The sequence below is a fragment of the Brienomyrus brachyistius genome, chromosome 15, assembly GCF_023856365.1.
Source record: "Brienomyrus brachyistius isolate T26 chromosome 15, BBRACH_0.4, whole genome shotgun sequence".
NCBI lineage: Eukaryota > Metazoa > Chordata > Actinopteri > Osteoglossiformes > Mormyridae > Brienomyrus > Brienomyrus brachyistius.
Window position 1 is genome coordinate 10,311,772 of NC_064547.1, and position 24,246 is coordinate 10,336,017.

The following is a 24,246-nucleotide window of genomic DNA, read 5'->3' on the forward strand; positions in this document are numbered from 1 at the left end:
AAGATAGGATTCTGTATTTGTCAAGAGGTGCAAAATATTTTCATATGCGGAACCCAAAGGAACATACCGCAGTATGCATTATTTCTTTACTAATTCTCTTCACAGCTTCTTATAAGGCAATTGCATATGTAAGCAAAGTTAGTAGAAGCTGAATAATATAAACAGTGTTATTTTATATATTTTTTTAAAGAGTAGGCACATTAATATGGGTGTTAACGAGGTGGAGCGGATAAATGTAGGCCTATAATTTAGATTTTTTTTGTTACTCTTCCGTCGTTTTGGTTAAATGTGAACGCACATCAATGTCTTATTTTTCCTCATATGAACATCTGAAACATTTCCTCATATAGTAAACGAAACTGAGAGGAACCTTCACCGCATATGTGGCTGCGTTCAGTTAGGCTGCCATATTTGCAGCAATGTTGCTTCTGCAAAGGTATATTAGTAAAGGTTTATTTTCGAGACTTTGCTGGATTTAACTTAAGCCGATGTTACAGACACTGCATGTTAAACGCCGCTCAGACTCAAGGAACGGAAATAAATTGAGCTGCCCTCAAAGCCGACATTTCTTTAAAATTTTAACAAACAATCATATTTTAAAGTTCTCCTAGAACATTTAAGATATACACCGAAATTGCAATCTTCAGTCACATCTAACAGCTCTCAAAAATACAATAAAAATGGCATAAGTCTGTAATCAAATCTAAGGCAAAATCTGTAAAGGAAACGTGCCCCTCTTAACAAAGACAGCGGGATGCAGATATAAGAGGACAGCAAAGCTCCATGTAGCAAGTCTCCTCAATTCACATCTTCAAAACATTGTGCTTTAATGTCAGCATTCGCAAACAAATACAAACATACATTCACCGGAAATAAAATAGCAATGGAAACTGCTTCTTGAGACTGTGGTGTTTCGCAAATTAGCGCTAACGCTAATTTAGCAGTATTGCACTTTCGTACAGATACGTTTCAAGAAAGCAGACTAGGCATTTTTGCGGATAGTGAATACTGCAAGATAGTTTATAGATCTTTAAATAAATTAGACAGTCTCTTGTGCTTCCAAAAAAATTCAAGTTCAATAGATACGACAATAAATTTAAAAATTCAAGTTAATAAATGGAGACATTCTAGCGTTCAACCAACACATCCAATATATATCTTGCTAGCACATTACTCAAGCTTTTTTTATATAAACTACTGTGGTTTCAAGGACCTTTATTTCAGAGTATCTGCAATATCAGACACTGAAAGACACAGAATGGCCAGATTTCTTCCTGGTCATTTATTTATGAGCCCAAACATCGCACATTGCACGCCGGATTTAGTAAGTATTTTTCGGAAGTACGCAGCAGTTTTTACAAAAAAAACAAAAAACAAAAAAAACAAATTATATATAAAGACGGGACCATGAGAGCAACGATGCGCGCTACGCAGCGAAGGCGCCTAGTTTCGAAAAGAAAACTGGCTGATGTTCGGGATTGGGGCGGGGTGAGATGGGCGTGGCCATGTACCTCGGGGTGAGACGATAGATGGGATTGTCAAGGGCGGTGTGAATTATATAGGTGGAGCTTGCTGAGAGGCAGGGCAGAGCACAGCTAGGACTTGACTAACAGGTACAACCCAAGTTACATGAAAACTGGAGAATAGATACTTGAAATGGTTTTAACAGGCATTGGTTTCCTGTACCTGCAGGTAATAACGGCAACCGGGAACTGTATCTCAAAGCGGGGAGTCTGGTTGCATAAGTATAGGTTGGCCACAGCACTTTATATCAAACCAAAAGCAGGACGAACTCTCATCCTCAGCACCTATGATGTTTTTCAGCTATGGGACAGGAAGCTTCTTGAAAACTTTTCCAGTTTGACAGGCCTTCTTATTCATAGGATTTACACAGGTTTTTTGGGGGGGGGGGGGGGGGGGTAAAGAAGAAAACAGGTGCTGAACAAAAGCTATACTGGGAAGAGTGGATAACCAGCCCTGGTTTGGTATATAGTCTTTAGTGTTTAATAAATGAATGTTCTTGTGGGAAAATAACATGACCACCCCCCCATGACACAAAGCAAACCACATAAAATACTATTTGTAGTGAGGTACTGAGGTTCTCTGCCGTGTCCCATACTGTCAATGCAAAGTATGGGGGTGTGGCACAGGGGGGCCGCAGTGGCTACCTCTTCACCACGTCACTGATCTCCTTAATGCAGTTGTGCAGATTATCCAAAGCTGAGCCAGGTCCCGAGGCAGCGGCTGTGCCGCCCCCGGAAGACGCCCGCAGCTCCTGCAGGCCAAGTTCCAGCTTGCCCACTGCCTCCCTGAAGGCGAACTTGTTGCGCGTCTGTGGGATACAGTCCACGTAGCCGGAGCAGTAGTTCAGCAGCTGGTGGCCGGCGTCCAGCACCTGGCTGCTGGAGGAGGGCTCGGCGCTGCTGAGGAGGGCGCTGCTCAGGCAGTCTGCACACTCTAGCAGCGCCTCCTTGCTCACTTTCTCCACCGCAAGCTCTCTGCCGGCCTTGTCCAGCGCCGCCCTGTCCGGCTGCCTCCGAGTCTGCCGCAGGGTCACCTTAGAGCTGCCGGTAGGGAGCGAGGAGGGAGACGAGCAGGCGGAGGAAGAGGAGGAGGAGGAAGAGATGCCAGTGGGGGCTGTGCCATTTGCCATCTTTGCCGGAGTGCTACTGGCTGGCAGGGGTGACACAGAGGGCAGTGAGGGCACTTGTGGGGGCTGCACCGGCGGCCTCCCGCCCCCCAAACCCACTGCTCTCCCCGGCTTTTTTGGCACATCCCCGTTGATGTCCGTGCTGCCACCAGTTGCCGGCTCTGCCGCCCCATCCCCGGCATTCCGGGAGGATGGGTGGTGTAGGAGGCGCAGGCCAGGTGGGGGTGGTGGCGGAGGGGCGCACCGCGGCTTGAGCGCCCGGGGCCGGTCCCGGTCAGCCTGCTCTGACAGAAGCTTAAATCGGTTCCCCTGAGAATCAACAGCCACTAGGTGCACGTCTGCGGGGCCGTGCTTCAATGTGGGTGAAATCAGCACCGGCACTTTGTGGTTGTGGGCGGTGGCCATGGGGCTTGGACCTGCTGCTTTGCCAGAGGACGGCCATCCCGCTCTCTCCGGCCCCTCTGCACCTTCCTTGCCCCACAGGTGAGACTCAGCAGTGGCCTCGCCCCCAACGCCAGGCACCCTTGGCGCCGTGGCCACAGACCGGGGCAACAGCTTGGCTTTGGGTCGGTCGCGGATCTGAGCGGTACCTTCGTCCACCTTACGGATGATTGGCTCAGAGGGGAACGTGGCCACGCTCTCTGGCTGGGATGTGGTAGAGATGGTGCGCTCCAGTGGGGGCTTGCTTCGGTTGCGGGGGAGGGTCAGCGTCGCTCGCTCCAGGTCAGGAAGCACAGCTGACATGGACGAGGTGGAGTTCGATCTGGGGAAAGGCTTGCCCGCACCGTGTCCGTCGTCTGCCCCAGAGGGCCTCCCAGTCCGCAGGCCCAAAGTCTTTTTGATTAGCCGGGGAGTGAAAAACCCTGCCAGGCTGGTCCAGCTACTACCCACAGGGGCAGAAGTGGTTCCAGATGCCCCTGTCGTGGAGCTGGGAGAAGCCCTTTGGCCAAAACTGGCCCCGCAGCAGCGCGAGTGAACGCGGCCTCCGTCCCCGTGAGATGGTGAGAAGTTGGCGTCATCGCCAAGCGGGCCACCGCCGCAAGCCGCGGGTTCGTACTTCTTGTGAGGCTGGTTCTCCATCTCTCGAAAGGAGCTGCTCCTTTTTGGGGGGGCGGGCAGGCTCTGTGGAGGCTGTGGGGATGGAGACGAAGAGGAGGAAGAGGAGGAGGTTGATGATGACTTCTTCTTCATGAAGGAGCTGAAGAAGCCGGCCCGGCGATCCCGGCTGAAGGTGACCTCCTGGGGGTCTTCCACAAAGCCGGCAGGATACTTGTCTCGCTGCTTCCGTGGCACGGCGGGTGACCCCCCCCCGCCGTCCCCCAGTGCTCGGCTGCTCGTCACCCCTGGGGGAAGCCACACAAATTCAAATTACAAACCGGACAATTTGTACACAAAGAAAGCCAGAGGCCTTGCCTTTTTTGACATCACAATTTAACGTCAAATTACGTGGTGACTGATTATGCCTTTGGCGATTAAGGTAAAATAATATTTAATGAACATCTTGTTTTCATAATGGTATGCAATTCTTCATGGTCGTTGGTAGTCTCAATACTCATTATCTTAATCTTAATTATACCCTTCTGGGTTAACTCGTGGGTTGAATGACAGTGGTGACATGTGTTTCTTGTTTAGTATGAAGATAATTATCGATAAAATATGACCTTTGAAGTTACGCCTTTTATGTACTACAGTAAAAGCTCTCGCATCCGTTGGGACCGAGGCAATACAAGGTGAATTTTCCAGATAGTTGCATGTTATTCTTAAAAATAAAAATAAAAAAACACTGAATTGTTACACATCTCTTACACACACATTAATCTTTTTATAGAGCTCTGGAAAAAAGAGACAACTCCATATTTTTTAAGAATCTGCATTGTTAAATCCTGGTTTAATCCTAGTTCCACTGCCAGATGGCTACACTGCGAGGCAGGCTGCTTCCAGGATCAAAGTTTCTAAGACTGCAATACACAAAAATAATGTGAAGCAGGAGACACTGAGAACGACCAAAAACCAGCCAGGTAGAGGGCAGAAGCGGCTTTCTAATAGTCAAGATGAACGTCAACTGAATCAGAGGATGACATCAAGTGACCTTCAAACTGAAAGGACGTTGATGTAAGTGCAGATGTAAAGTGCACTGCTAGGAAAGTTTGTATCAGGCTCCTAGAAGCAGGACGGAAGGAAGAAGCCATTCATTAATGAGAAACAGGCTGCAGTTTGCAAAAAAAATTTATATTTTAGACAGGGCATGCCCATAAATTGAGAAATGAGTGAAACTAAAAATGTTGCTATGGTCTAAATTTTTTTTCCAGAGCTCTATACAGACACAGGTCTGTAATCATATCTTTGTGGGGACTCGCCATTCATTTCTATGGGGAAAACTAATCCCAACATGACACCCTTAATCCCTACCCAGCCCTAACCTTAACCATAAGTAAACAAACAAAATATGGGACTTTTGGCATTTTAAGTTTTTTGATTGCATTCACAGATCTTTGTGGGCACCTGAAAAATGGTCCCCACAATGTCAAAACAGACTTTTTTTCACATCGTGGGGGCCAATATAAACAATCTCCACACTCTCTCACACACACTTTATTGTAGTGTTATTTTAACATGCTGCTGTGGCACTGCCACACACAAGAGATCATGTGCCGATCTGTAGGTCCTGTGCAATACTTTTATCCGTTATTTTTGTGTTAGTTTTGTGTAGGATTTTAATTCAATTGTATTTTTACTTATCATTATGAACCTTACATTTTTATACTGCTATTTTAGAACTGTGCCAGTAATTAAATGCTGGCTGAGAGCTTTTTACCATACACACCCCCTTCAGTCCAGTTTTAAAAGCAGACGTCCAGGAATCTGATTTATTTACAGGATGAACATAAATGTACATAAATGCAATAAATATACATATACAAATACTCAAAATAGAAATAAATAAAATAATTGAGACCAATGATGGATGGCACTGTTAGTAAAAGGGACTTGGTCATGCTACATGCCTCAGACATGATACAGACACATGCATGGTGAGCAGTCATAGCACGGGATGAGCAGGACAGATCTGACAGACACACAAACATGCGCCTCATAGACCAGTTATAATAACGTCTAAAGAAAACAACTATAAAGTGGAAATTAGCATTGTAATGTAAGGGGGACTATACCAATAATCAATGTTCATACCGCAGACTGGTGAATGGCAAGTGACGCACTGTGGATTAGCGAATTATACAGCTTGGGGACGATGAGTTCAGTGCTTGTGAAACATCTGAGGTTGGATAAGGTAACGAGGACGCATGCCAGTGAAGGTTGAAAGATGAACATATATCATGTGCATATGATCATGCACATATACGTTCGTCATTAGCACACGCACACACAGTCCATCCCTTCATCTTCTACCACTTATCCTGGAGGAGGTGGCCAGGTGTCACTGGCTCGGGCCCTTTGCTGTCTGGGATACATTTATCATGGGCTACTCAAATAAACCATACCGATGCAGTATCAGTATGGCTGTTAATAAGGGGGTGTTTATTTACGAAAACACAAGAGTGGCGTGCCAGGGGCCACCCTGCCAGACAGATGATCGTCTCAGTGAGGCACGCTGCCATCATTCTTCTCAGTTTGCGAGCTGGGGGATGCTGGGATACCTGAGGGGCCGGGGGGGGCGGGTTTGCTGTCCAGCCCGCCCTCCAGATTCTCCTTGTTCTCCGTTCGCTTCTTCAGCGTGCGTGAGTTGGAGGCGGGATCAGTGTCAAACCGGTGTGCTATTCCCGGGGGGCAGGAAGAAGCAGTCTTACCCAGCTCCTCCGCCACCTCTGCACGATATCGGGAAGGTTAAAAAAAAAGGGGGCAGTTCTTAGACATCTCATAACCATCATAACGTAATCCCACACTGATACACAGACTGGAATGACTCCTCTCTTATGAGGTTTTCCTGGATGCGAAGGCAGAGTACCAAGAAAATGTTAACAATTATAAGATGCAGACCTCACTCTGCCAGAAAACATCGTGTTATGATGCAGAGCCCAGCTAGCAGCACCTGCCCATTGGATGTATTGTTAGGCGATAGTATTGATACATTTTTTAATATTCTACCACATTAAAAGCCTCTGAAAATGCTGAGCAGGTCTCAAGGAGAATTTATAGAATCTAACGCAGCCAAGACGACAACCAGTTAACTATCAGCATTATAACCTTTGCACATTGCTATCTCCAGCTTGATGTGGGTGAAAACCTCAAAAGAGAATCAAAGGAGAAGATAAAAGTGTCCACTAACTGGAGAACAATGTGAAGAGCAGTATCAGTACCTTCAGAGATACTGGAGTCATGAAACATCGTCTCAAAAGCCTGGTGGGCCTCAGCAAAAGAGGGACGATCCATTGGACTCCACTGCCAGCCTAAATAGGAGAAATCACTGTGAGTGACGGAGAAGCATCACTCCAGCTGAAAGGCCTTGGAATGTCCCCGAAGGTCATGGAGCTAATTAATATCCAGAGGGAATCTTTGTAGCTGTAACTGCTTTAATTATGGTGTGATTACTGCAAAGTGAAATACTCACAGGCTCTCATCAGCTCGTAGACTTTGGGAGGGCAACCCTCTGGCTGTTCCATACGGTAGCCCTTCTCCAGCAAGTCGTACACCTGGGATAGGTCGATGCCCGGGTAGGGAGACATGCCGTAGGTGGCGATCTCCCACAGCAGGACTCCGAAGGCTGGGGGAAAGAGGAACAGGGCGTCAGAATGACGCGAGCTGCCTCAAGACAAACTCTCATTCTGCGGTTCGCAGACTCATTTTGTTCTCACTGTACTGAAACTCTCATTCTAAATGCGTCACATTCTCTGAACATACACCCGAGAATTGCAGAATTGCTCCCTTACCCCAGACGTCAGACTTGATAGAGAAGGTGTTGTAAGCCAGGCTCTCGGGCGCCGTCCACTTGATGGGGAACTTGGCTCCAGCGTGGGCTGTGTAAGTGTCCCCAGTCATCAGACGGCTCAGCCCAAAGTCTGCCACCTTCACCACGTGGTTCTCACCCACGAGACAGTTCCTGGCCGCCAGGTCTCTGAAACGGCAGCAGCCGAATGTGGAAAACAACTAACAGAATTCCATAAGACTGGAGAGGAGCTTAACGCCTCCTCGTTTGGCAGAGCTGACCTCTTACCTGTGGATGAAGTTCTTCTTCTCCAAGTACTCCATGGCCGAGGAGATCTGGGTGGCCATGTAGAGCAGCACCACGGCGTTGACCTCCTCGCGGTCACACTCGCGCAGGTAGTCCAGCAGGTTTCCATGGGGCATGTACTCTGTCACTATGTAGAATGGAGGCTCCAGGGTGCAAACGCCTGGGAGGGAAGGAAGGGGCCAAGAAAGCAGGGATGAATCACTCTCAGCTGATGGTGTGATGTCCGCTCTGTGCCCCCAGGCCACCCAACTATGAAGAACCATGAATGACTTCATGGGGTGACCTCCACCACACTCACCAAGCAGCTGCACCAAGTTCGGGTGTTTCACCTCCTTCATCACAGCGGCTTCTTTTAGGAACTCCTCCACTTCCATGGTGTCCTCCTGTTAAGAGTGCAGTAATACTGAACAAGACAGTCACAAAACTACAAATCACAGCAGTTATGCTGCCCTCGGCCACTAGATGGAGACTAGACACCAAAAGAGATGTGTTCAATAGAATTTACTTTCCATTAGACGCCCTGAACAAAAGACAGGAAACAGAGTGTAAGGGGAAAAGGAATTCCTTTTTAAAGACACATTAAGGATTTGGCACATAGAATACAACTAATCAAAATGTTAAAAGAGAAATTCCGGACCTTGAGTGTCTTGACGGCCACTGTGAGGTTGTACTTTTTCCAGACGCCGACGTAGACCTCGCCATACTGGCCGCCGCCTAGCTTGTGCTTCATGGTGATGTCGGTGCGCTCCATCTCCCACTTGTCATGGATGGGTGAGACGCCATACACGGTGGGCTTGTTGCACTTGTGCGCGGGATAGTGCAGTGTGGTCACCAGACCGTCCGCCACCGTGGAGTGGTGGTGCACCAGCTCGGCCAGCGTGCTGAAGCGGCTCTCCGACGTGACATACACCTGCAGGGCGGGCGGGTCAATGGGGGGAGGGGGGGGGCATCACCAGTCAGGTGCATGATGGAGGGGAGCACAAGCCCCAGAGCATTTTCTGCTCAAAAATTTGCTAAAAACATTATTTCCCCAATAAGCCTATACAGACGCTCCATGGGTTACGATGGTCCGTGTTACGATATTTCGACGACGGGTATGATTATTCAATAAATCACAAGATATTCAACACTCTATTATAAAATAGGCCTTGTGTAAATGATTTTGCCCAACTGTAGGGCAATGTAAGGGTACGAAGCATGTTTAAGGTAGACTATGCTAGGCTATGACGATTGTTAGGTTAGGTGTATTAAAAAAAAATTTCGCCTTATAATATTTTCTCCTTATGACATGTTTATGGGGACGGCATGGTGGTGCAGTGGTTAGCATTGTTGCCTCACACCGCTGGGACCCGGGTTCGAGTCTCCGCCTGGGTCACATGGGTGTGGAGTTTGCATGTTCTCCCCATGTCGTCGTGGGGTTTCCTCCGGTTTCCCCCCACAGTCCAAAAACATGCTGAGGCTAATTGGAGTTGTTAAATTGCCTGTAGGTGTGCATGTGTGAGTGAATGGTGTGTGAATGTGCCCTGCGATGGGCTGGCCCCCTGTCCTGGGTTGTTCCCTGCCTCATGCCCATTGCTTCCGGGATAGGCTCCGGACCCCCTGCGACCCAGTAGGATAAGCAGTTTGGAAAATGGATGGATGGATATGTTTATCAGAATTTAACCCCATCATAACCTGGGGAGCATCTGTATAAAACAAACAGTATTTCATGCAAAATTAATGAAGACTTGACCCTAAGATTTCTCCCACTGAATATCTTTTCCAATAAGCGTTGAACGTCTACACATTGAGACTTTGCATGATAATATTGGCGCCTAGACACATATTTGGCACAGACTCCAAACTAAATATGAGAACCAACAGATAAACAGCTTGTTACGGATTTTGCCATTAAGAAAACAAATGGTGTCACCTTGCCGTCGGAGGCCGAGTTGATACGGTAGTGGTAGACGCGGCCCTCGTAGCGCAGCGAGATGGAAAGCTGGCCCGGGCTGCTCTCGCTCTCGCGCACCAGGAAGCTGCCGTTGATGCCGCTGCTCAGCAGGTACTCGGCTGCGTTGCGTGACACGGGCCCGTGGTACCAGCTGTGCTTCTCCAGGCTGTTGACAGGTGTGATGTAGTTGCTGGGCACCCAGCCCTGGCCATTCTTGGAGCACACCTCGCTCCATTCACCGTTCTGGTTGTAGCCCAGCACTCGCAGCTTCTCGCCTGGGAACAAGGCGGACACACACACACACACACACAAAAGCAGACCTCAGGATTTCATCCCCGCAGAATAATGATGAAAGCAGGGGCTTCAGAGCCCACGGTAGATGGAATTATAGTGCTCTACTGACCAACACCTCATTAAAGTCACAAACGGAAAGTATGCTAAACCAGACATTAACTACCATGCAATAATTCCACTCTGGCTTTCCAAGCCTTGTCTCTCAAACAGCTACTGCAACCCGACTCTTTTGTTTTTGATACTGTAGCTTGTGGCTGTCACGTGATTGTCTATGTTCAGGAATCAGGTCATGGCAAGTCAAATTTGCCAGTTCTTGCTAAACGAGCGTGTAGATGTTTCTCATCAGGTGTATGAAGAACCACATGGCACCCATATAAGGAGCTTCAAACAGACTATGAGCTACATAGAGATGCTGTTCCAGGAAAAACAAGGAGATACAGCCAAAAGAGCACCAATCCCAGTCTGCTGCTGACAGGGATTACAGATGATCTAGTTCTCTAGCCCTCTGCCCGTAAGCAGGGAAGGACCAGAGAAGATAGAGGCTGCAGGAGTGGACGACACTTGCCTGAAACTCGACAGCAGTAAGAGGGAATTTGAAAAGGGAGCACTGCTAATCCCCCTGCCTTTGAAAGCCCATCCTGTGAGTCATCCACTTGTGTTTATTGCAGCTTTGAGATGATTACACATTAACATGCATTAGCAGAAAATAAGGGTGTGGCAGACTTCACAGTCTAAGACGTTCTGACTCACAGGCATGGAATTATTTCCATTTCATAGAAGGTGGCACCAAGTAACCAAGTAACAGCATGTTTTGGGGGGAAAAAAACAAACCATGGTGCATTAATACCACAGCGAGGAGGAGAGGATACCTTTCGTGATGCTCAGCGTGTTATCGCCACTGGCAACAAAGTCGTAAAGTGCGACAAAGAGGTTGGGGTCGCTCTCAGCGGCGCCCAGCAGATTCTCCTTGGAACTCCAGCGCACGGCCTCGGTCAGTGCTGCAGAATCCAAGGCGAAGGGCCGGTGGAGGGCCTCTGTGGAGAGCGGAGGAGCGTCAAAATGAAGATATGGGGTTTGGATCAGGGCGAGGCAAGAGGGGGGGTCACAGATGGTGGGATGAAAAAGAGAAGAAGGGCTAGGAGAGATGGGCTCAGAGCCTTTGGGGAGATGAGGAGAGGGGGATGACAGCGGTGAAAAGAGCGATACAAGAATAATCATGGAAGCTAATAGCTCCTAAATGAAAGCTAACAAGTGAATAAGATCCTTGCTTAAATTAATCAAGGACCTGAGATCTGAGCAATCTTCTCTTCTTAGCAGTGGCTCAGAAATCCTGCATTCATAATGGCCCCAGGAACGACTCCTCCATCAATGCACTCAACCTTCCTCAGATCCCCCAATGATAAAACGCCCCAAATAGCTCCCAGTTTCAAAAGGAACAAATCCGGCCACCAGCTGGGGGTGGACAGACAGACAGAAAGAGTAAGAAGGGGATCAGATACAGGGGTATCTGACAGAACATTGCTATTCATGTCCTCTGCCACAGGGCACACTAGCCCGAATGATTCTTCCTCAAAACTAAAAATCTGTCTACCAGCTGGAGGGAAAGTAATAAAAGGATAGAAAGAGACTGATAAAGGGAACAGATGCAGGGCTACCTGACAGAACACAAAGTAATCAATGTCTTCTGCCGGGAGGCATGGCTGAATGGTTCTTCCTCAAAACTCAAAATCCTTCTACCAGCTGGAGGCAGAGAGATAAAATGATAGAGAGAGAGAGAGAGAGCAAGAGAGAAAAAGGGAACAGACGCCGAGCTACCTGGCAGAGCACAGCCATCCATGTCCTCCGCTGTGAGGCATGGCCGGCTACCCAGGCTGAACGAGTCTTCCTCAAAACTGCTGGAGGGCTGCAGGACCTCCAAAAGCATGCTTTCTCCCAGCTCTCCCTCAAGAATAACTCCACTCTTCTCTGGTTCCTTGTTTCCTCACTTCCCTTGACAATGTTTCCACTTAGTCATGTCTGGCAGCCCGTGTATATATAACCTGCTGGACTGGGGGGGGCGTGGCCTTCATTGAGTACTGTGCGCCTGAAGACTTGTGTGGGATGTCTTTGCTTTCTTCCCCAGTCCCCCCACACTGTCTGCAGAAAACCGTAAAGCCTTACCATATACACACACACCAACAAGCCCACAGACACAGAAAAACAAATCTATCTTCCCCCTCAACAGGAATGAGACAATCATTCACGCCATGTGCCAACGCCGTATGACCTTATGGCAAAAAGACACAATGAATCTTAGAAAAGCATCCTGTTACTCATGAAAGAGATAAAACAGCCAAGAATAAGTAAGTCACAGTCCGTCTTTAGGAGTCCAAACTTCTTTTGATCTGAGTGTTAGCTCTCATTCCTCACAGATATAAAAACTCCAACTACCTCAATTCCATTTATGGCACTGAGCTAATATGAAAGGAAGAGAGACACTTAACACACTGTAATGATCTGTTACTGGACAATTACTGAGGAAAAGAGAGGTCAGGCAACAGCAACAGAAAGCCTTTATTCTGGGAACATAATACCTTAAGTGACTCAATCTTAAAATGATTTACAAACGTACAAGTAATAAACGAGATGGTTACATTTGTAAATCTTGTGATTTTGTGTTCGCTTCATAGCTCCGAATGAGCCAACAATACTACCCTCATTACAAAACCACAAGGGTGTACATTAAATTCTTCTGGAAAACTTGAAGGACAAGCAGAGAGCACATGGATCCAGTCAGGAATCTTTTGCTATCGTTTCCAGTGGCTTCTAAACAAAATATACTTGACCCAGTCTATAAGGGACACCCTTACACTACCCTTAACCTACTCACGGAAAGGAGCTCTGAGTAGCTGACTACTGAATTTCAGAACCAGGTTTTAACCAGAAAGCAATGACGTAAGGGTCGCACGAGAAATGTTCCACATTTAGCAAAACCAAGATATGATGAAAGATGCTTCAGCACTGCAATGGCAGAAAGCTGACTACTGACAAGCACATTTCAAGAAGCTTTTCAGGGTCTTAAATGAAAGCTCAGATTTCTTTTTCTACTGTGCTCTATGTTGTCTGAAATCTAAATCCACCAGTTAGCTGAAAGCCTAGAACTACTTGGTTTGAGGTATTAGCTTCAAACCAGGATCTATGGTAAAACATAGACGGACTTTACGAAAGATTACAAAACCCCCTCCAGCATCTTTTTGCTAATAGTGGAGTCGATTTAACAGTCTCAGAGCTCCTCCTCCATTTAGTAAAGCTTCCCGGCAGTGTCTGACGATATTGTTCTCTCAAAGTTGGTGCTGGGATTGCAGAATCCTGACCAAAAGCTGTTTCGCAACCGTGATGAGGAAATCGCCCCCTCCTTCCTGGACGTATCTAGAGAAGCACAGCGTCTGAATGGCATGACCCTGGAACTGTAACTTGCAGACGCTACAGCTCACACACTTTGTGTGGAGGGATGGTGCCTCACTAAGCATATAGAAAAACAGCCAAAAACATAAACATGAAGATAAGGAGGCTGTGGTCAGAAAGATGACATCATCGGCACAAGACATCCAGTGCACATACAGTGAAACCCATCGGAAAATTAGTGCCCGCAGAATTCATTTCTCCTCTGGTCTCACTTATCACTGAAATCTTTACTGGGATGCCATAGTGTGGATGCATATATCACTATATTTTTATGGATATACCAGGATATAAGAATATAATCATGTGGTATAATTTAGACAACTTCAGAAACAAAGGTTCAAAGGCAAAGGCAAATTAATGCTATATAAAATCAGTAATCCTAACTTTGGAGAGCACAAATTCATTACTAAATAGATTATAATAATTCCAATTAAACCTTTGACAAAGTTCAAAATTTAGTTCTTTAACCATCACAAAACATGCAGAACCATATAACAAAATACATAAAAATAAATGACTAAATGTTAATAATAAAAACATCTTCTTCCATAACTGCTTCATTAGCTCATAGCCTATCCCTGGAAACACAGGGCACCCTGGATGGGATGCCACTCCATCACAGGGAACAAGGCACACACTAAGGGCAATATAGATACACAAATTCACCTAAGCACGTTTCTGGAGTCTGGGAGGAAACCACAGTTACCAGAAGAAACCCACACAGACACGGGGAGAACATGCAAACCCAACACACAGAACTGGGGGCAGGAGTCAAGCACACGGGTTTGCAGGTGTGAGACCACAGCGTTACTCAGAAGTCAGGTTAGGTCCAACCGCGGATGGTTACAGTCAACGCCAAGTACAGTTTGTTGATGCTGGCATCTACCTACGCAATCACAGCCGCTAGCGGTAGAGCGTAACTTCGCAATCAGGAAGCCGAGTGAGACTTTCGGCTGCCAATCAGGAAGCAGAGCATGGTTTAGGGCTGCCAATCAGAGGGACGAACACGGAAGAGTAGAACTGGTGGGGGAGTGCTCAGTTGCAGCTGTTGTGGGTAGAGTGGGGGGGGGGTGGGCTACTAGCATGTGGCAGCTGAAGCTGGCAGGAGGAGCATGGATGGGGCTTTTCATGCCGCAGCTCACGCAGAACGGCGATGCACGTGGCTGGGGGGTCAGATAGCCTCCATTCCGGCATTCTACACAGGGCGAGTTAGAAATCAACCATTCGTACAAGACCTGGAGCTCCTGCTCACCTACTGCGGGCATGTGGAAACAGGCAATTAAGCAGGAACACCCAGCTTCAGACCCAATCTTCTGCCAGATGAGGGCTGCAGCCCCAAAAATAACACCAATACCTCTGGCAAAGGTGAAAAGTCACCAAATTAGAGGCACCAAGAACCATAATTTTGGCTGGCATGCATGCAGGAGAGGGTGCTCAAACCCACCCTTCCGCCAGAAGAGCCCATTAGACGCATTAGATCCCCAAGGACCAGATTGGGAAACACTGCATTAGACCATAGGACCAAAAAATAAACCAGATAACAGGAAGTTTGTCAGTTGAGCCCTTAAGCATTACATCTAACATCTAGTAAAAAGGGGGATCTCTTAATAAGAGGCTCATCTCCCTGACACGAGGAGAAAAGTGTTGCCAAGTGCAGCTTTGGGACAGCACAGGGAAAATGCATAAATGAGGGGGGGTGGGGTAACTAACCCCTCACCGCTGGATGCCTCCATACGCCATCATTCAGCTCTACATTATCACATATTATTTTTAGCCTCAAAGATAAGAGTAAAGTCTGCTAGTAGGACCACATAGGGCAGGACCCCGCCTGCATTTTCCGGAGAATAGCTATGTGCTATACTACATACTATCACATACAAGCTGATCTATATAGAGGGATTGACATAACTGGTATGCAAGTACACATTCACCTTTAAAAACGATACATGCAACAATCGATTGTGGTAATAGTGTAAATGCATACTAATGTGCATTTGCGCTGAGATGAAAACAAAATATAATGCATTTGAATCTTTATATGCTAACTACTACAATTGCAGTATACAGGTTAAAATGCAAGGTATTTCCTTGCCGCAGCAGCTCAAATGCACTTAAAATACATATGCATTTGCGTTTTTGCAATCGGATGTCGCACGTGTCGTTTTTAAAAGGTAAAAGCAAACTTGCGTACCAGTCATGTCCATCCCTGTTTATATATAATCTGACCATAAAGGTTAATATTATCAGAGCATTCAGTATTTAGCAGAATTACCTGTAGCGTGTGGACCAATAACAAAGGAAAGAGGATTCTACACAACAAAACCCAAAATTTGAAGCACTGACAGAGTCTTGGGAGGCTTGTTTAATTCGGTTTCATAACAAAAGTCCCCTGACAAGTGACATGTTTAATGTATCTGCACATATCTTCCGTACAGATATTTTCTTTTTATTGTCATAATTTGTTTGACTCATTCAGTTCTATTCCTGCCAATTGTAATTGTATTCACTCTGCACCCAAAGGGATACAAAACCAGAGCTGAATGATTTAGGGGAGTGATTTTTCCTGACAGATATGACATTTGAGATTTGATTTGCGATATCATTTCTGAATTTTTTTCCCCCACATATCATAGCATTAATACATTAACTTGTCTATATTCTAATGCAAGGATGAGAACTTAGATATAAATTGCTTCCAACATGTATTTATTACTTTTTTTTTTTTTAATTAGCAAACATAAAACACTCATCACATAAGCTGTGACTGTTAAATTAAAGTAAGACTAAAACAATTCCAGTAAGAAAAAATAGGGATCCGGCAGCTAACGTTGCACGGACCCCTATTAATTATGGAGTGATTATTATGATAGAATGCCATAAAACAGATTTTAGTAATTTAGGTTTGTACACCCATGCAGAGATTTAAGCACTTGTATTTTAGTTGTGTATACCTGTGCAGCAAAGTTTGTGTTTACAAAAATTTTTTTGCACACTTGTGTTGGCAAAGTCACAGATTTCCAACTTCACATTTGCACATAATTTTCAGAAGCCATGTTACAACTACAAATCATGATTACAAGTGCACAAACAGGGCAAGAAACACTGTGTAATGCACATCCAAAATTTCGATTTGAAGTCGATAATTTGTTCAGTTCTACTAAACGCAAATGTATTGGTGGTTTATGTTAGTGCAAATGAGTTACTAATTAAAAAGCACCCAATGTCAATGAACTTTTTTAACTCAGAGCAGCTCTTTTAGAACTGTAATTTGGGAATGAACTTATTACTACTTCTGAATAATTTTAATATTTTACATAGAAGTACTGGTTATTTATAAAGTGGTATATCTATCCATCAATTTTCTGAAACGACCTGTCCTATTCAGGGTCACAGGGGGTCCGGAGCCTGTGGACACAGAGCAGAGCACAACCCAGGACGGGGAGCCAACCCATCACAGGGAACACTCAAACACCAGTCACTTCCACATAATGTGATATATATTTTTGTAAACAAATTAATAAAGTAATGATTTTTATTATAAAATCAACAGATCTGCAATATTTTCACCCTTTCTAAGAGCACTGTGTACTTCCTAATTAATGCATATTATGAATTCTGGTCGCTGCGTGTCATATATTGTTCAGTACATTGGCTCAGTGGGTAGCCCAGCTGCCTCCACATCTAGGGGATCAAATCCCACCTCCGTCTGGTGTGTGGAGTTTGCATGATCACATGTTGTGTAGGTTTCCTCCGATTTCTTCCCAAAGATAAACTGATGGGTTAACTGGTATCTCTCAATTGTGACTGTATATGTGTCTATGTGCCCTGTTATGAACTGGTATCCCATCCAGGGTGAACCCCAACCTTGTGCCCTATGTGGGCTGGGATAGGCTCCAGGCCCCTGCCACCCTGACTGGGATAAGTGGATATAGGATGGATGAATATACTGTATATCTGGGGGGAGGGATGGTTTTTAGGCTCACACGTTGAAATTCAGTTGGAAAGAGCCAAGGAGAAACTCTTTCTATGGCTCTGAAGCGTTGGATGAAAAGCATGAAGTATAGGGAAGTTCTAACTAGAGCCAAGCATGGAATCAGCATAACTCCATTTAAAACCAAATTAGATGCTGTTGGAATAACAATAAGGTATTCCCTGGATAGCCCCATCACCCCTTATAAACTCTCCCTCCCTTTCCAAAAAAAATCTTAAAAGCCCAGCTTTATCTGATTTGTCGCAATGTGATCAAACTCACCAGATCTATTTCTGTGGTTGTCCTTTCATGTGCCACCACTAAGTGAAACAGCTTCAATTTTGGTGTGAATTTTGGTTCCAGATCTCCATCAATACTATGTGTCTGCTGGAATGTCTGGGAAAAGTCCAGAAAATACTTTTTGAGTTATCACACTGAAAAGATCAAGTACATCTTTTTGAAAACTACGATGTAGCACTGCTTCAAATTTGGTGCAATCTCTCTAAATTTGATCAATTCCACTCAAACAATGAGGTTGCAAACTTTGATCACAAAGATGAAAGATCACAACAGGCCATCACACTGATGTCCCCCCAGTTATCATCTACAAACTGCAGAACTGAATCATTTCAAAATGACAAAAGCAAGCTGGCTACACACTACATGTGACATCAGGGGTGGGTTTGCAATTACACATTCCATTCTATTACTTCATATTGCCGTCGCTCTCGTGTTTGCATAACCAAAAATACAGGTAATAAAAAACTGAAGACCATCGTGTCACAGAACCTGACATCAAAATTATCCTTCCCCACAGCAGGCCTGATTCAGAGAGATCTGCACAGACTTGTAGTGAGAAACGTTAACTTTGCAAAGCAACAGATGACCATCAAAACAACACCAAGTCAGTAGGTAAGAAGCAGTTCCTTTATTGGGGGAAGGGGACTGAGTCATCTTGGCAGCCATCCTGGCCCTGCTAGTGTCACATAGTGCATGCAAGTCAGAAGGTGTGGCCCCCAGCACGAGAACAAGACCCGGCAGCACCCTTGGAAAGCCTTCTTCACCACAATCAGGTGATCTGTGCGGATGTGCAAGCCGCCCCCGTGCCATGCTACACCTCACCACCTCCCCCCAGAGAGGAGAGCTCAGTCTCCTGCATTTTTCCACTAAGCGGTTCAACGTCACCTGAGCTGACAAGCCCTCCACCTGAGCTGACAAGCCCTCCACCTGAGCTGACAAGCCCTCCACCTGAGCTGACAAGCCCTTGAGCGTTTATCCGTAGCCGGAAGGGGCCAGGGCCCCTGAAAGCTAAAACGGCTCTTCTGCTCGCTCACTTCAAAGGACCTTAGAGATAATTACAAGCTGGGAAACAAAGCTGGGGCTTTGATCCCAGGCTGCATACGTAAGCTGGGGCAAACCCAACTATCAAGAGAAAAATACAATAAAAAGACAAAACCCTTCACAAACACCCAATGAAGAAGGCTTCCTGGTTTGCGTAGTGCATTTCATCTACTGAAATAAAATGAGAGTAAAGGTCTGATACTAGCAGGGAACAGCAGCGGACAGGATTTCCCAAAACCACGGCTATGAACGGGAAAAGGCTGAATCAGGTCTGCTCACACTTGGCGGAAGTGCGCCCTCTGTTTTCCTCTGCATTAAAGTCATATGAAACCGAAGGGCACACTGCCATCAGCTGTCTATTGTGTATCTAAAGTTACGTGCAAGGTTCAAAAGCTTATAAGGTACCTGCTGGTTAACATCAAACTTACAAAACATTAATCAAACTTAGTGTTTTCCCTGTTTTCCATCCTTTCTAAGAAACTGCACATTGTTTTTTTTTAAGCTATGAATGGACTAACACGTTATGCAGCTAACAATCTGAGCCTCTGCAGAGTGCTTATAGTATAAACATGTCAAACAGAACAGATTTCTGCCAGAATGAAGGCTATCTGTTAAACAGATAACTGAGCGGAGTGACCGGGCATTTGGTACATTCTGGACAGTGTTCCGCACCTTATTCATCCCCATTAAGGATAATACCAACACACCAATCTGTAGTGGGTGGACAAGGGGAGGAGGTGTCCATATCCAGCCTTCGCATAACCTGAACTTTGGTACCAGGGGCTGATATTGATCCATTTGGGACAGCCAGTAAGAGGGCGGGAAGTGTAGTCAAAAGACATCCAGGATGAAAGAGGAAATACAACCAGGGCCAGCTGGGATCCCCTATGGATCAGGACAAGGGTTTGCAGGCCCAGAAAAAGTAATATTTCAAAACGGAACAAACACATGCTTAAGAGTAGGATGGTGACTTCTTCCACCAACAGTAAAGCCCTTGAATGCTGAGCATGTCGCGGTTTGCAAGGTTCACCAGTAGGGTCTTCTTATATTAGAGTCCTGCCCATCCATCTGGATCTGTGTGACGAAGAATGAAACTCATGAGACCCGAAGGGCCGCCACAAATGCTGTCCATGTTCCTGCCCTCCTGCTGCAGGGGCCTGACACTCCTAGGTGCCCTACACACTTCAGCTGAGGCGAATCAAGAATTTTGAGAAAAAGGTGGCAGGGCTTGGGTGTGGGGGAGGAATCCAGATAAAACAGCGTAAGAGGGCTAAAAAGGGTGATTACGGAGTTGTTCTGCATGAGTGGGATAGAGGGGATTAAGCCTGACATACGCAAGGCTCCATTTCAAATGTTCTTTGGGGCTGGAGAAATAGGAAAGGTATTGAGATACACGGGGAGAATCTTCCAGAAGTATGCAGCACCCAAAAGGAGGCTCTGGAGCCCACAATAAGGAACAAAAAGAAACAAAAGCGAAAAGGATGAAAGAGAAGTTGAAGCACTGCTGGTTTTGAAGAAGAAGCAAAGCCTACAGGCCAGAGGCGGCATTCCTCAGCTCACATTAAAGCTGAATGATCCACCTCGCGGAGCTGACAGGATTTTGCTTCTAGCCAATTGAAACAAAGAGTCCTGTGCACTTCCCACATCGCGACTGAGATACACTGAGCCAGACAGACACGAGTGACCCGAACACACGTAGCAAAGGAGCAGTCATTTCCATTGCCTTGTATAGGGCCCATTTCAGCACAATAAAATGTTACCCTGTCTTGGAGGGGCTTTGGTTATTGGGCAACAGACATGCAATGAAAACTGAAACTGAAAGCAGATAAAGACGGATGAGCAGGAAATAACCACTTAAGACTGCACACAAATGTACTGTCAAAGCACATTAATGTGTCCCCTGCAAATAACTGCACTTAGTTACTATTTAACCTAAAAGGACAGAGTTCCCTCTAGTGGACAAAGACAGTAACAGGCCACAAACACAATCTCTCTGAAAAAGACAAACACACAATTCAAAAGTCTTTGCTTGCTTCGGGCAACGTTAATTCACTGGATCTGAAGCGTAATAGAGCACATTTCTCTTTACCACAATAATCCTCCTAGAACATGCTATTACAGTGAATGCAAATATTACAATGTAGGGCAGAAGGCCATATATATCTACATAATCATCAAAATAAGACGGCATAAAGGCAAGGAATTCTGGGTTAAAATTAAGTACGCAAATCCATCAAGTACATAACAATTACAACAGGAGCTGCTATGCACTGAGGCAAAAGCAGACACGATAATGGCACTGTCACTATGATTACTCTCCCATCACTCACCTTAAAGGTGACTTCCACCATAAATACAATTTGACGATTTTATCGAGACAGAAATCTACATCACCGACTCTCGATTATTTTGAGCCTATTTTTTCACATCCTAGGATACGGATAACACCCAACAGTTGCACATGACTGACGAGCTCCCTTCCATAATCGAGTTTGTTTATTCACACATTCTGTCCTCCTGTAGCACAAAAGACAGATAGGAAACCAAGGAGTAAAGGTGGAGGATACATCCTCTCTGCTAAAGGAAATGTCACAGTTTGAGTTTTTCTTTTAAAGCTGGTTAACAGGAGACAATTCGGAATCTCTGCATGAGAGGTATTAATAGAGCTCAGAAAAATGCATCTTGCAATATGAATAGAAACATCCTCTGCTCTTAATGGTTATTCAAAAATCATGAGAAAGCCATATTCTATCTATTATAACCCAAAGGATTTTCCTTTTAACCCATGAAAACTTTTATGGTAATAAATGAAATTTACATTATAGGGTGTAACTGATGCTTAGAGAGAACACATGTAAGAGTGACAATGTATTTTCACTGAACTCAGTCCCGACAACTGGAACACCTAAATGCACCTAAGCCATCTCAAACAACAGAATGTTTGACTTAAAGAATATCATCTTTCAATATGCGCTAAGATACCTGAAAACATATGTTACACATGCTTCATAAAGTAAAAACACTTCAATTAAAGCAGTTCGATAGAAGGACCATCTGAGATCTTCAGTTAAAAGGTGTGATCCACAATGTTAAAAGTTTCTGTAGTTCATAAACAAGGCAGGACATTCCTGAAACTGCAGGTATCAAGACTTCTACATCCTGTTCTTTCCAATCACTGGGATCGACCCATTTCACCAGTGAAGTTCAGCAGAAATTCTTTCAAAATACAATTAATGACAGTTATTTGGTATACTTCTACTACAGGACAACACTGTCAGAAAGACTTGGTCTGAAAACAGTGTCCATTGTTCAGTGTGCATTTCATTATAAAAATGAACTGAGGACCTAAACAGGTCTTTTATCCTCTAGTTTAACAATGTGTAGGCTCTCCCTTAACACTCAAGTTGATTTTAAGACTAACAAAACTGCCTCTTGGGCAGGACCCCAGGTAAAGGTAAATGTACACAGCCTCCCTCTAATGCGCTGTCTGTGATATCCAAACCACAGGGCAGTGTCGTGGTATCTGACCACCTCCTTTCATTGTGCCATGCTCTGGGTGTTAGGCATTCATGAGGAGCTGCTGTGGTTAAATCACCAGTAATTTTACAAATCTAAATTAGTTGACAAGCTGCATGTGGTGTTCCGAAATTAAAAGTGCTTTTTTTTTACAGCCCAGATACAAGAATTCTAAAGAAATAAAGTCGTGTTACATATCTAGGCAGTATCATTGATATGTTGGGTGATCAGACCTGTCCGGATATTATATGACTCAGACAATCCAGGGAGCTGTCTAGGGTAAACCGGCCCTAACCGCAGAGCGATCACCACTCGTTATGGAGCCGGGTTTCAGCCGGGACAGCGGCTCGGTGGGTTTCTTGTTCACCCGGTCAGCCGAATGATTTGCCCATATTGCTTATGATTGTGCAGCCACGGCTGCTTCCCATGCCTGCGCCCGGCTCTGTCTGGCGGTCTTACCTGAATGCTGCGTGAATATGTTGATGGCGGGGTCCGGCAGCGCTGACCTCCCGGGCGGCGTGCCTGTGACCGCGGCTTCCCTTGTCCTTCTGCCGGCGCTGTTCCCCCGATTCGTCCTGCCCTGATGCGGCTGAGGCTGCGGCGGCTGCAGCCCCGCCGAAGCCCCCTCCCCAACGCGGCCTACCTGTTGTCCCATACCCCACCACCCGACACCACACCAGCCCGCCGGCTCTGAACCGAAAGCCACGGGCCGCGATCCCCCCTTGCCCCGGGTTTCACATCCCAGCGCGGCCTGTTCCCGACAGCACTGGAGAAGCTCCACTCCCAGAGGCGTGTGTATGGGAGAGAGATAGAGAGAGAGACAGCTACACCCCGGAATCTAAACTACACACAATTTCCAATTTAATGCGATATACTACGGAATTGATCGAAATGATCCCAGGGTGGCAATACGTAGATATGCTCTCCCTGAGAATATCTGATCCGTCAGGGTCGTCCCGTTTTGGTTCGGCCGCTACGCGCCCCCTCTGCTGCCGCCATCTTTACTGCAGAGCACGGCTTGTAGGGAGCGGAGCCCACCGATCCCTCAGCGCAGCCTCATCGATGCTTCGGCGATCCCGCGGCGCAGCCTCATCGATGCCTCGGCGGTGCCTCCCCGATTCTGTTCCAGATTTGTCCTCGGAACCTCTCATGCGTCCTCTTACTTGGGAACAGGCGTGGGTTTTCTAACAGAGACTACTGTATTACTGTTAGCATTTCTGTTAAATTACAGAAATGTGTGCATGTGAGCAAGGGTTTTGCCTTTTTACATTTAGAAGGCTAACATTAATTTTGAACCAAGGGGGTTGGATTCCATAAAACCAAACTCGAAATTAGTAAAAGCGGTTGGTGATATGTACAGAGGAACCTAATCTTAAGCAAATGAGCTCCATACAAAATCGCGTTTCGTGGTCTCTGAGTCCTGCACTGAGAGGAAAACTAGTATGATATTTTGAATGGAAACATTCACTGAATGCTCATCCTTTATTGCAGAACTAACCAGCAGTATTGTTTTATTGCTCTGATCATCACCCATTTTGGAAACTACGACATTTAAATTTACATATTTAGCAAAAGCTTTTGTCCAAAGCAACGTTCATGTGAGGCAAATAGCACATTGCAGACATACATGATGTTACAGAGTCTGCTAGGCGTAAGTGCAGCTGGATTGAGCCTTGCTCAGCCTATTGCTGTAAGTTTAATATATTGACATTGATTGTCCTTTAATTGATCGTGGTGACATAGACAGTGTAAGAGGAAATCTGTATACATTATTTGGCGACAATGTAGCCTACAAATTGTGTCATAGAACTTAGCAAAATACCCCCATAGGTCTACAATACTTAAACAATACTAAAAACAATAATTATAAATATTTTATGCCATATTATATAGTGATCCAATAGATCCAA

At 45.6% G+C, this 24,246-nt stretch overlaps 1 protein-coding gene across 3 annotated transcripts; it reads right to left on the reverse strand.

Annotated features, from left to right (window-relative positions):
• Positions 1-802: 802 nt before the first annotated feature.
• abl2 (c-abl oncogene 2, non-receptor tyrosine kinase) lies at positions 803-23,343 on the reverse strand. 3 transcript variants are annotated; one of them, XM_048977252.1, is made up of 11 exons: positions 22,796-23,343; positions 10,935-11,099; positions 9,751-10,046; positions 8,476-8,748; positions 8,137-8,221; positions 7,821-7,998; positions 7,537-7,721; positions 7,218-7,370; positions 6,967-7,056; positions 6,307-6,474; positions 803-3,993 (listed from the first exon to the last, which is right to left on the reverse strand). In XM_048977252.1, the coding sequence occupies exons 1-11, from the start codon at positions 22,989-22,991 to the stop codon at positions 2,165-2,167; spliced, it is 3,618 nt and encodes a 1,205-aa protein (XP_048833209.1). In that variant the 5' UTR covers positions 22,992-23,343; the 3' UTR covers positions 803-2,164. The 3 variants fall into 3 exon arrangements, with proteins under 3 accessions (XP_048833209.1, XP_048833210.1, XP_048833211.1); XM_048977253.1 differs by lacking the exon at positions 22,796-23,343 and adding an exon at positions 11,881-13,816; XM_048977254.1 differs by lacking the exon at positions 10,935-11,099.
• Between the last annotated feature and the right edge of the window lie 903 nt (positions 23,344-24,246).